The sequence below is a fragment of the Symphodus melops genome (assembly GCF_947650265.1).
Source record: "Symphodus melops genome assembly, chromosome: 7".
NCBI classification, from domain to species: domain Eukaryota; kingdom Metazoa; phylum Chordata; class Actinopteri; order Labriformes; family Labridae; genus Symphodus; species Symphodus melops.
This window is the reverse complement of record NC_136697.1, coordinates 7,040,217-7,053,671: the sequence shown is the minus strand read 5'-3', so window position 1 is coordinate 7,053,671 and position 13,455 is coordinate 7,040,217. Positions and strand designations below refer to the sequence as shown.

At 40.7% G+C, this 13,455-nt stretch overlaps 1 protein-coding gene across 1 annotated transcript; it reads left to right on the top strand.

Annotated features, from left to right (window-relative positions):
* Positions 1-1,058: 1,058 nt before the first annotated feature.
* Positions 1,059-3,783, top strand: LOC306827049 (uncharacterized protein). Its single transcript, XM_079348676.1, has 3 exons — positions 1,059-1,101; positions 2,443-2,748; positions 2,864-3,783. Exons 2-3 carry the CDS (start codon positions 2,538-2,540, stop codon positions 3,016-3,018), a joined length of 366 nt encoding a protein of 121 aa, XP_079204802.1. The 5' UTR covers positions 1,059-1,101; positions 2,443-2,537; the 3' UTR covers positions 3,019-3,783.
* Positions 3,784-13,455: the final 9,672 nt, after the last annotated feature.

Below are 13,455 nucleotides of genomic sequence, written 5' to 3'. Positions count from 1 at the left end.
TATCTGCCTACATGCATATAGCTTTATAGTTATTATAGCCCATTATATCTATACTCTGAGACTGCACTATAGTTCTGTTACGTCTCTTCATTACATATATGCATTGTGTCTGATTACATCTTAGTCCGATCACTGTCCACTTCTATCTTCTCTGGCACTACAGTTCTGTTTACATCTGTTTCAATAGTCTACTGCATGTCTGTTTACATCATATACGTCTGTTCACATGTCTGCTTTCATCTGTTTACATGCATGTCCTTTTACTGTCCTCTGAATCTAACTCTGTAACTTGTTTTTAACTTGTACTAACATCTAGACGCTTTACTTTGAACTGTTCCTTATAGCTAACTTGTAATTTTGTATTCTAACTTTGTACTAACATTCTTCACACGTATTCTTCTGTTACACTTTATTCTTTGTTGATTGGTTAAAATGTTTTAGTATAGTTGCACTGTTGTTCATTTGCTGCTCTGTGTGCCCTTGAATTGGGACAAATAAAGTTTTTTTGGATTGAATTGAATTGACATGGAGTCTGTGCTGATCAGCTTTTCTTCTCGGGCAACTTCTACACAACCACTCCTCTGACAGACTGACACACTGTCTTTAAGTTTGCCCCACAGCAATGTAATGTACCAAGAAGGATGATGTGTTTTTGTGGTAAATAGTAAATAGACTTGAGCTTTTACACAGCATGTCACACCTCCACATTCACACGCTGATGGTAGAGGTTTCTATGTAGAGAGACTATCAGAAGTAACTAATCCCACTCATACACAACCAATGAAGCAGCAGGAGCAACTAAAGGTTAAATGTTTTGCCAAAGGACACATCGGACTGCTGCAGGAGCTGGGAATTGAACCCTCCACCTTCTGGACAACACATGGAGGCACAGTGGACCCAAATACTGGGTGTTAAAGGAGAAACATTCAGAGAAGAAGAAACAAGGAAGAGATGCTGAGGTAGAAATGTGTTTGAAGTTTGATCCTGGTTCATGATTTGTGTTGTTCAGCAGCAGACAGGTTTTTGTATCACATCTTTTCACTGTGGGCGAGGATACTGGGTTCATAATATTTGGCTCTGGAACAAGACTCTTTGTTTCAGGTAAGAATAAACTTTGATTTCCTTCAGTCGTCTGAAATGTGACTTTAATGACTTGTTGCTGCTTGAGACGTGAAATATTAAAGTTTTTATAATAAGAGGAGATTGTTTTCAAGGCGTGCAGCTATTGAGACATAAAAAGATGTGACCTCTAAATAGATGTTCAAATCTCAACACATAAAGTGATTCTGTTTTCTGCAGTATAAAACTAATAGATATAAATATGATGTTCATAATGTTACAGACATCCAGAACAACTCTCCTTTAAATAAAACTACATTATTGACAATCTGTCTTTTTATTTATAATCTTTGCAAATTAACTGTAAAGTTTAAAGAGTTTGAGGCTCAATAAGAGGTTCATTAAAAATAACTAACAAGGTCTCAGGACAAGAAGTGCAGCTGACGAGGCGACTCCAAAGAAATTCTGATCTTGACCGACGTAGAAGAAAAATACTTTGTCTGAATGAAACGCTTTAAAAAGGATCAAATAGTCAAAGCGATGATTGTTGGACTCAAACTTGAAGATGTTCTTGATGCTCATCCTGCTCAATGATATTATTCTATAATACAGCATGAAAAACTGTTTTTCAGAGACAATCATTTCAACTATATGTTGTCTGATATCACATGTTATCATTCGTCCATTTTAATGTCTCCTCGTGGATTTATGAAACCTTTGTCTTTAGTTTATAAATCAACTTTGACCTTATTTTACATTTCTAAACACAACATTGAATATTTCATAAATAACAAACACACTGAAATAACTGTGGTGAGGATTTTATTGATCTGTAATAATTACAGTAAACAACATGGTTTATATATATTTAGTTTTTGATTTATTCAAAATGATATGAAAGTTTCCTTGAATGTTAATATGTGATTTATATTTAAACCGAGATCATTATCAGACTTGTTTTTATTGAATGAAAATATATTTGATTGAAATGATAAACTGCATGATAAAACATAACCTAATGTATAAATACAGAATATAACAAAGTATAAAATGATATTATTCCATTGCTGCTATAATCCTACTTTGTTTTTATTTTCATGGATTTAATTTGAACTCACTTAAATGTTTTCTTTTCTTCTTAAACAAATCTAACTGATCTGGTATTATAATCAACAGATTCATGTATCTTCATTCACCATCTTTAATTTGATATTATTCATGTGTTTGTGTTTTCACTTCAACTGAACTTGGAACTGTAGTAACGAGTGTTTCAGAGAGCAGAGTTCATGTAGTTTTAGGATCACACTGAATGCTGCTGACTGTGTGTGTGTGTGTGTGTGTGTGTGTGTGTGTGTGTGTGTGTTACTTGTTCCTCTTTCATAGACGAGCAGGTGGTGAAGCCCGTGCTGAGCGTGTACCCGGCAGCATCCAGAGGCCGGCTGGAGGAGAAGAGCTCCCTGCTGTGTGTGGCCTCAGCCATGTTTCCTCCTGTGGTCAGATTCTCCTGGAGACGACGAACGAAGAGCGGATGTTTAGAGGAGCTGCCCTCTGCTGACGGACAGCAGCTGAAGCTGGGAGAGTCTGGATGTGCTGCCTCCATCTTAGAGATCTGTAAGATCAAGATCAGCTATGAATACATCTGCTACGTACAGCACGAGGGAGGAACAGTGGAGACTTGGATAGATACAGGTAATGAAGGCTTGGTGACTTTATGATTCATCTTTATTTAATGATTCTGTTCAAAGAGAGAAAAACAGAGGACTGACATTGTTGATTGTATTTTTTTCTGTTCCATCTCCTCCAGTGGATCCCTCTGTCCCGTCTCCATACAAGGTGAAGCTGCTCTTGCTGCTCTACACAGTGCTGACAGTGAAGAGTCTGGTGTACTGCTGTGGACTCTTCCTGCTGACCGTCCTCAGGAACAAGAGTCTGTCCACAAACTGCACACATGCTGGATGACTAAGTTATACTCTATTTTATATCCCACCATCATCTCTGAAAGGTATCTCATTTATTGCTTAGATGAATTTAAAACATGTTAAAAATGAATATGTATATATATGCAATCATGATCAAGAACATTTTGCAGCAGTGTAAAACAAATCCTATATTATATACAGTAAAAGTGATTGTTTTGTTTAATACTTTAGTAAATGATGCACAGTGTTTAGAGCTATTAGCGGCTGTAATCCATTCTGAATGACTCAGTCTCTCGTAACAAGCTCTCATTAAAGTTTCACACAGCAGAGAATAAAATGTACAGGAAGATATGAATACAAGCACGCACATTAACCAGGAACAAAAAGCTCTCAAAGAAAAGTAAACTTGTCCAAAGTCAGTGTGTGGATTTGTCAGCAGGTTCACTGTTGACCCTTTTAAACAGTGGTGTCAGTGTTGATGTAAAGCTCTACGCTGATGATACTCTTCTTTACATGTTAACGCAAAACATTTCTCAGCAGCTTCATTGGATGATTAAACATGTTGTTTTGGTAGGGACTTTACATAGACTGCTTTTTTCTGCTAATTTAAAATAAAATATTTTTAAAAAATCAATACAGAATTACAAATTGAAGCAGAAGTTACTAAAGATCTCATGTAGTTATTGAGTGATGTTATATTTTAGATAGTTGACGTGAGCCTGTAATAAAAGTAAATTGAGTGTAAAAATAAAAATGTATGTTTGACTGAGGAGCTGAAAGAATAAAGAAGTCTGCAGATAATAAACATTGTTGTGTCATTTCATTAATTAACAACACAATGTTTTGATTTCAAATGAATCCTGAACAAAGCTTTCCCTTTACCTTCTGAGCCCCACTTTATACATTATTAGCTTTCAGTGCATGGTGCTGTGTAGCCCAGTGGTTATGAACCATATAAATGGTTATTTCACCCGTGGCGGGCGGCCCGGGTTTGACTCCGACCTTCTGCTTTTCATCGCATGTCAATCTGTTTCATTGGGCGTCACAAAGTGTCAGCGATGGTTCATTTTACATTTAGATGTAAGATGAATGCTTCTAATGCAAAGTGATGTAAAAAAGGACGGTACCTCGTGTGTCTAATACAAATAAAATAATGAGTCTATTCATGTAGCACTTTTCAAAGGAGGAGAACAAAGAGCTTCACACATGACAGCAGAAAAGTACGACGGCGTATCAGAGCCTTTCTAAAGCAAAAACAGAAAAGAGAACATTTACAAAGACAAACTCAGAGTTCTTCAGATTATAAAGTAAGTTCACCAGAAATCAAACTCTGAATATGTCTTTAGATTTTAAATGTGATTATAGAGGTCAGTGACTGCCGGCCTGATCCAAGGTGAACAGCAGCATCGTTTGTTTTTCTTATGGGTGAAATTAGTGCCTTCATAATCTCAAACAATATCCCAGTTGTGTTTCTAGTAAATGTACAACTTTTTAAACACAAACATTCAGAGTGTTTTCTTCTAAATTGAAGGCTCCATTTTATTTTAAAGAAGGTCCTCATGTTCAGTCGGAGTAAAGAAATGAAAATGAAGACCCGTGTTCACGAGTAAATACTCCTGACTTACACAAGGTTTCAGTATTTATCAGCTAAACATTTTAAAGTCTGTATTATTTTTGTGATGTGTCATTATTCAGATTTGTTGTGTTTAATGTCATTCTTCTTCTTCTTGTCGTTATTACACAAAGAGCCCACTCTAATGAAGATTAAATGTGATCTTATTGTGAAAAGAGCTTATTAGAGATGTTTCACATTATCAGAGTCTCAGCTCTGAGTTCATTATATAAACAGATAAAGAGCACAGATCAAACCTGAGACAGTTTTCAGCACTAACTAAAGTTCCTGGAACAGTTATTAAACCACATTCAAAGGTCGTAACTGTCGATGTGTTATTAATGTGACAAACCTCAGATAACGGTGAGGAGGAAGCTGCAGCAGAGAGGAAGCCCACAGAGCTCGTCTGCTGCAGACAACAAGAGTTTGATCCTCTGTTGTTTTATGAGTCCTGATAACCTCCGAGAACAGAAACATATCTGCTGCTGTATGAACCCATCCACTCCTCTACCTCCCTCTGCTGGATTTCAACTATCACTGAGTCTGCAAGGTGTTTTCCACTGAGATAGAGGTGGACCAGAAGAGAGTTCAGAGGCATGAAACCACAAACTGAAACCTTCAACTACTATAGTATTAATTACAGTTTACTGAACAGCTATGATCAGAGGTGTGTCATCAGAGGTGTATGTATGGATGACTGATGATACGACCAATAAAAATATCAGATTGGCAGTTTTATATAAAACCTCAGACATCGCACCCCAGGGACCCTTCAGACCTGTGGTCCTCACCTCTCACCTGATGAAGACCATGGAGAGGATCATCCTCAACAACCTCCGCCCCCTGCTGACTTCAAACCTGGATCCACTGTAGTTCACCTACCAACCAGACATCGGGGTGGATGACGCCGTCATCTACCTGCTGCACAGATCCTGGACTCACCTGGAGAACACCGGCAGCACTGTGAGGGTCATGTTCTTTGACTTCTCCAGTGCCTTCAACACCATCCAGCCCGCACTGCTCAGGGAGAAGCTAAAAAGAGCTGGAGTAGACTGTCACCTGGCTGCATGGACGACTGACTTCCTGTCCAACAGACCACAGTACGTGAGGCTCCAGTCTGACATGGTGGTCTGCAGCACAGGGGCCCCACAGGGCACAGTGCTCTCCCCCTTTCTCTTCACCCTGTACACCTCGCACTTCTGCTACAACTCTGGGAGCTGCCACCTGCAGAAGTTCTCTGATGACACCGCCATCGTGGGGTGTTTGCCCAAGGGCAGCAAACAAGAGTACAGGCAGGTCATCATGGACTTTGTCGACTGGAGTGAGCTCAACCACCTTCAGCTCAACGCCACCAAGACTAAGGAGATGGTGATAGACTTCAGCAGGAAGTCACCTCAGACTGCACCGGTGAACATCCAGGGTCTGGACATTGAGATGTACCTGTGTGTTCACCTCAACAATAAACTGGACTGGTCACACAACACGACGCCCTGTACAAGAGGGGCCAAAGTCGACTGCATCTGCTGAGACGACTGAGGTCCTTTGGAGTGTGCAGGACTCTGTTAGGGACGTTTTATGACTCTGTGGGGGCTTCTACAGTTTTCTATGCAGTGGTCTGCTGGGGAGGAGGGAGCACAGAGAGAGACAGGAAGAGACGGAACAGACTGGTCTGGAGGGCCGGTTCTGTCCTGGACTGTCCTCTGGACTCTGTAGAGGAGGATTTTAGTGAAGCTGACATCCATCATGGACGACTCCTCTAGTTCAGTAAAAGTTGAATACAAAAAATAATTCATGAATAAAGAGGCAGAATATCAAAACATGTAGTACTGGCATTTATGGAGCAGTGTGTTGAGCAGACACTAGGGGGAGTCAGAGTGAAGGTTAATTCTGGTCTGAACAGAATATCAGTCATATGAGGTGATAACTGCAGGGGGGTAGAGGTCATTTCATATATAGAGAGAGTTAATATCAGAGAAGTGTTCTGAGATCTGGCATGAATAATTAAATAAACAAGTATATTTTGTCTTTACACAGTCAGATCCTGTGAGTGTGTCTAAAAACATTTTTTATACAAACATTTTTTAAATAGACTTTAGCTTATATAGATATATTACTCTTATTAAAACTTTTTAATTTATGATCAATTATTTTCAACTGAACTGAAATGCCTTCTTTAAAGAAAAAAACTGACTGTGTGTGTTTAAAAAGTTGAACATTTACTAAAAGCACAACTGGGATATTGTGTGAGATTATGAAGGCACTAATAGTCACTGACCTCTAATCAGATTTATGTTTGTTTGTGTGTTTAATGTTGTTTAAAACATCCTCTTATCTGTGAAATGTTTTTGTCTACAGTGAAGTCCTCTTGATTTCAGAGGAATCAATATTCAACACATTATTTAAACCTTTACACAGAAAACAAAGATATATATGTTCATAATGATGTCTATTGGCTGATATACCGTAGTTTTCTTTTACAGATGAAGACAGGAAACATTTCAGGAACTGGTCGTGGATCTGAGAAGGGCTCCAGTGTGGTCGTTGTGGAGGATTACTGGGAGTATATCTGGACAATAAACTGGACTGGTCCAAGAAGACGGAGGCCGTCTACAAGAAGGGCCTGAGCCGCCTCTTCTCCCTGAGGAGGCTGAGCTCCTTTAACATCTGCAGGACGATGCTGAGGATGTTCTATGAGTCTGTGGTGGCCAGTGCTGTCCTTTTGTGGCTGTGTGCTGGGGCAGCAGGCTGAGGGTAGTGGACTCCAACAGACTGATCCTCCAGTGACGTTGAGGGGATGGAGCTGGACTCTCTGACGGAGCGCTGTCAGAGAGCACCATGCTGTCTAAGGTGCAGGTCATCTTGGAGAATGTCTCCCAGCGCCTCCTGCTGGTCAGACTCAGGAGCACATTCATGGCATTGGGAATGAGGAAAACCTCAATGTCCTTTAAAGGATGAATACATGTTTGATTGAAGGATTGATCCTCCATTATTCATCATTTATTATTGATTTAAACTGTGCAGTACTTTGGATCTTAAACACTCAATAATCTGTCCATTAACTCAACATGCAATACTGAAACTACTGAGAAATACTCTCTGTGCTTTTGTACATGGCTCATTTATTTCATAATCTGCACTTTATACAAAGCTTATTCTGTAATAACATGCTGCTTGTTACACAGCTGTAACACTCTGTCTTGTACTTAATGCTTTATCTCTTATTTAGATTCCTTATTTCAGTCATATTTCTTTTTATTTCACAACATTTCTTCTTCTATGTTTTGTGTTAGAGCTGCTGTAAGGATCAAATCTCCTCCTGGGGTAAAAGTATTTCTGATTCTGATTTAAAGATTGAACACAAACTTGAAACTTTCCACTCTTCATGATAAGAGTTCCTTCTTGTGTCCCTAAAGTGATTGAAACACATCCACATCAGTGATGAGATCAGTGTGTCTTCACATTAACACCTGTCTATTAACACACAGGAAACAGAGGACGCTTACTGTATCCTGTCTGTTGATACTTAGCTCCGCCTCCTCCCTCCTTCAAAACCTCAGACTCTGTAGAAAACCACACAGCAGCTCCAGCCCAGCTGTCAATCATCAGTCAGCAGCAGGGGCTGATGGGAGTTCTGAGGACCCGTTAGAAAGCACCCGGCTCAGTCTGACCCCACAGCTCGTCCTGGTTTGGCTTCACTTCTCCTCAGGTCCACCAGAGAAAAACGAGTGCAGGAAGAGCGGCTGTTAGCCGTCCTCATAGCCCCAAAGCGCACGGGGGCGTCATGGTTTCTGAGCCTGCAGATGTTGCTGTCAGGCCGACCGTGGGATATTCCGTGGCGGGGGGACACGCTCCTCCAGGCGAGGGGAGTGATCCGGGGTTACTCGGAGATCGGCCAACATCTGTGGGCTTGGCCGCTGAACGGGAGCATTTAGAGAGACTGGGTCTCTCTCAGGAGGTTGTGCGCACTATCCAAGGTGCCAGAGCTGTGTCAACTAGAGCGTCTTATTCCACAAAGTGGGCAGCTTTTCAACGCTGGTGTGTTGATTCAACGACATGTCCAATCACAGGGGCTTCCCTTGTCTGCTCAGTGCTGATCACACTGGCTGTGTGATGCTATGAGGCTTATCTGTCATCTGACATGGATCCTCCAGTGAGCGTCAAAGCTCACTCCACCAGGGGCATTTCTTCCTCTATGGCTCTGCACAGAGGAATGACAGTAGAAGATATCTGCTCTGCAGCTTCATGGTCTTCACCCTGTTCATTCATTTGTTTCTATTTGCGGGATGTTTCCCTTTTCTCGATGACTCACTCCGTCCTGAGTGTTTTGTCTGAGCGAGTTTTTCCTCTGTGACATTTCTCCTCCTCTACCTGTCGGTGTGTGGAGTCCAGGTTGTTGTTACATTATTCGGTAAGTGACTGTCATCATGTTGTTCATATTCATCACAACAGTTGGCTATTCCCGGCCTTAACCCATCTTTAATGTGTTTCATAAATGCCGCGCCATGAAGGCGCTGATGGGCACGTGCGTTGAGGTCAGGTGTGTTGTGCTTGTGGTACCGAACGGACCCAGAGGCATAGACCACATCCTGCTTCATCCTTTAATCCACTAGCGATAGCCTTAACGGGCGAAGCCTATACTCAGCATCTGGAGTTACAGAACATAACTAACGGTCTCTGTGTTTCAGACTGAAGTCAAAGAATAATCAAAAATCCCATGCAGGCTTGGTTCTTTGTGTACAAGTGTGCAACATGTTTAACACTAAACGTAACTTGTGCCTCATGACGTTTGTCTAACTTTACTCCACCACCACAATTTTAGAAAAAAAAAAAGACTTCTGTTCGCAATTCAGGCTAATCTTCAGCTAGCATCATCACATGATTTTATATGTTGGTAATTCATCAACATGTATGATACAAGTTTTTCTACCTGAATCAATTTTCTTTGGCACACCAGTTCATTCAGTTGACAGATAAAAAAAATTACATTTACATGCATAAAATATATTTTTGAGAAAAAAAACATGCTTACCACAGCACCATGTGGTCCTCTCCTTTATGGCAAAAACATAATGGTCACATGACCACCAATGTGTTGCGTTGCCTAGATACAGGAGGTGTCTTAAATGACTCTGTTCTCCCTTTTCGTTCGTTGTGTTAAACAATTACACACACACACACACTAACACTGACCTCGTGTGGCGCTGTTTGGACGGCAGACAACACACAGCTAAACTTACTTAAATAGTTTCTCAATTCACATTCATACAATATATATATATATATAAAAAAAAGTTTTAAACTCTACACTTTAGATACGTTTCTTAAAGAATATATTGCAGGTTAAAGATACCAGGGATCTAATCATAGGATAATGACTTAAAAATACTATTTGGCAAGAAATGTGTAAATTAATAAACCATCGGGTCTCCTGGAAACATTTAATTACATTTTCTCTCTTTACTTCCACATTAGACAGTGACATATCATGAGGGAGTGCAGCTGAAGCCCCATCTGTTTAACATTGAAAAGCATGGATGGAATTATGAACCTGCTGGACGTGATGAAGACCAGGAACAGGGCAGGATGAGGAGAAATAACGGCCACAGAAGAGAAGTTGAATTGTGCTGTGAGGAGAAGCAGTGGAGAACAGAGCAGGTGTCCTGGTGAGTGACGGGTGCTAGTGATATCTCAGCTAATGCTGTGTTCACGTCAGCTTTTGTTAAGTGTGCAATCGTATATAGTAACTTAACAAGTAGAGTTAGGATAAGTGTAAGTGCCGATCATTGACCATTAAGTTGTATGGGATTGCCTTGTAAAAACAGCAAATCTGTACGATGGGAGATAGAGACATGGAGCCCGATCATACAGCAGCAAAGAGCCTACAGCACAAATGTTTTTATTTTTATATTTCAGTGCTGATGCAGCTCAGTGCTCACGTTTTTAAATAGCAACAAAAGAGAAACGTAAAGCTTGTGTTTTTGTTTGTTTCCAAACTGCTGTTTATACAAACAGTGCAAACTCTCTGATGTGTGAAGTCTTCCATTATATTATTATTCATGATTAATTATTAAACAAACATTCTTCTATCGATTGAAATTTGTATATGCACTTACAGTATATGGAATCAGAAAACCAAAAAGTAAGACTTAAGGTGCTCAGATTATGTCGGGCAGCATCTCTGACAGATGCTTGTTTACTTTTGCACCGGGAGCCGGGCTCGGGGCTGCAGCTGCTGCTGACGGTGAACCTGCTGTTGCCTTCTGACCAGACCGTACCCACCATCAGTCTGACCCGGTCCTGGCTTTGGTATCCCATCCTGAGCTCCATCAGATCGTCAGGCACATAATCTTCCTGACGAAAATGAGCACCACAGACAACCACGATTTTTTTGACCATAGAGTCTTCATCTGCTCAAAACAAACCAGGCACGAAAGCTACAGTAACTCCTTGTTCACTCTTCTTGTGGAAATGGTTAAATGTTGAGTTTGTTGCTGGATGTACTGGATACAATCTTAAAGGGACTTCAACTATCTTGATGACTTTTCTAATTTAACGTAACATGAAGTAAGAAACACAATAAAGACAATTCTGAAACGCCGGCTCCCACTCACTTCTGTCTGCTGCATATCCGATTAAAGCAGGGTCAATCAATCAATCAATCAATCTTTATTTATATAGCGTCAATTCATAACAGGCGTTATCTCAAGACACTTTACAAAAGCAGGTAAAGGACCTTACTGTTTGTCTGTTAACATTAACAAAAGGGCAGGTAACAAGACCATGCTCATTGTTATGTTTACAAAAAGCAGGTAAAGGACCTTACTGATCGCTATATTACAAGAGCCCAGCTTAATCCGTCATAGCGTGGCAAGAAAAAACTTCCTTTTAACAGGCAGAAATCTTCAGCAGACCCGGGCTCATGACGGAACAGCCATCTGCTAAACTGTGCTGGGCTTGAAAATGGGATGGGGGAGATGGGACAAGATGCAGAAAGAAGAATAGGATGGGATAGGTTGGGGGGGGGGGGGGGGGGGGTTGTTTGGGCAGGCCATCCTCACCAACAGTCCCAAGGAACCTAAGAGAGCTCAAGGAACCTAAGAGAGCTCAAAAGGAGAGGTTAGAATACAAAGATAGTGACAAGCTACTGCTTGTCACTATAGACATATCTTATTACTATAAGGTGAGAAAGCTGGGAGAGAAAGAGGGAGAGAGAGATAAGAGATCCTGGTGCCAGTTCCCCCGGTAGTCTAAGCCTATAGCAGCATAACTATGAGCTGGTCCTAAGCCAGCCCTAACTATAAGATTTATCAAAAAGAAAAGTTTTAAGTCTGTTCTTAAAAGTACCTAGTGTGTCTGCCTCCCGGACCCCGACTGGTAGACGATTCCAAAGGAGCGGTGCCTGATAACTAAAGGCTCTACCTCCCATAGTACTTTTAGAGACTATAGGCACCACAAGCAGGCCTGCCTTCTGGGAACGTAATGTTCTTGATGGATAGTACGGTACAATTAACTCTTTAAGATACGATGGTGCCTGACCGTTTAGAGCTTTGTAGGTGAGCAGAAGGATTTTAAATTCTATTCTAGATTTTATAGGGAGCCAATGGAGAGAAGCCAATACAGGAGTAATGTGGTTCCTTTTCCTCGTTCTAGTAAGAACTCGAGCTGCAGCGTTTTGGACGAGTTTGGACGGGTCACAGGGCACGAGGCCCCCATGCTACGTAATATGATAAACAGCTACACTGAGAAGGGCCACTTTTTGCTCTCAATTTTTGCCTTTTTGTGTTTCAGAACATTTCAAATCAAGAACTGACTTCTTCTAAAGCCCTTATCAGACCATTTTAAGTGTTAATTTACAAAAAATGTAACCTGCTATATGCTCTTTAACAAGAAGCTAAAAACATCTTTAGAAAACAAAGTTTGGAGATAAAAACAGAAAATATTCAATTTTAGCTGAAAAAGTGTCACATAAATAAATGTGCTCAGACACGATACTTCCTCTCAGCGTCATAGACAGACAGACAGACGGCCCGACCGACCAAATATAGATAAATGGATAGAAACTTGACATAGAGAAGTCGTTCAGGAGCTTCTAGCATGGACTTGTGTGTTTATTGCTCTCTGTCTCAATTCATCCCCTCAGTGATCCCAGACATGGAGTCTGTGCTGATCAGCTTTTCTTCTCGGACAACTTCTACACAACCACTCCTCTGACGGACTGACACACTGTCTTTAAGTTTGCCCCACAGCAATGTAATGTACCAAGAAGGATGATGTGTTTTTGTGGTAAATGGTAAATAGACTTGAGCTTTTACACAGCATGTCACACCTCCACATTCACACGCTGATGGTAGAAGTTTCTATGTAGAGAGACTATCAGAAGGAACTAATCTCACTCATACACCACCAACGAAGCAGCAGGAGCAACTAAAGGTTAAATGTTTTGTCAAAGGACACATCGGACATGTTGCTGCAGGAGCTGGGAATTGAACCCTCCACCTTCTGGACGACACCTGGAGGCACAGTGGACCCAAATAGTGGGAAAAAATACAGCTTTTTCATTTGCACCATGTCATTGTGTATGAATGAATTATTAATACTGATGGATACTTTACATAGCAGCCTCTACCATCAGTGTCTGAATGTGGTGTGAAAAGCTCGATGCTAACACATACAGGAGCATTTCAATAACTGGCTAACAGAATTAACATCCTGATTATTTTAATGTAGCAAACATCTATTTTACTTAAAGTAACTCAACAAACACCAGCATACACACTCGTACTTCCAGGTATGTTTCCTAAACTCTGTGGAGACAAACTTTAAAAAACTGCTGAGTCATCCTCGTCTGATCTGCTGCTCTTAATA

Bases quoted from the DNA above. Each gene is read 5' to 3' on its own strand.
- LOC306827049 (XM_079348676.1), top strand. From the start codon at position 2,538: ATGTTTCCTCCTGTGGTCAGATTCTCCTGGAGACGACGAACGAAGAGC. The intron at 2,749-2,863 runs GTAATGAAGGCT...CATCTCCTCCAG, and splicing joins GGAGACTTGGATAGATACAG to TGGATCCCTCTGTCCCGTCT.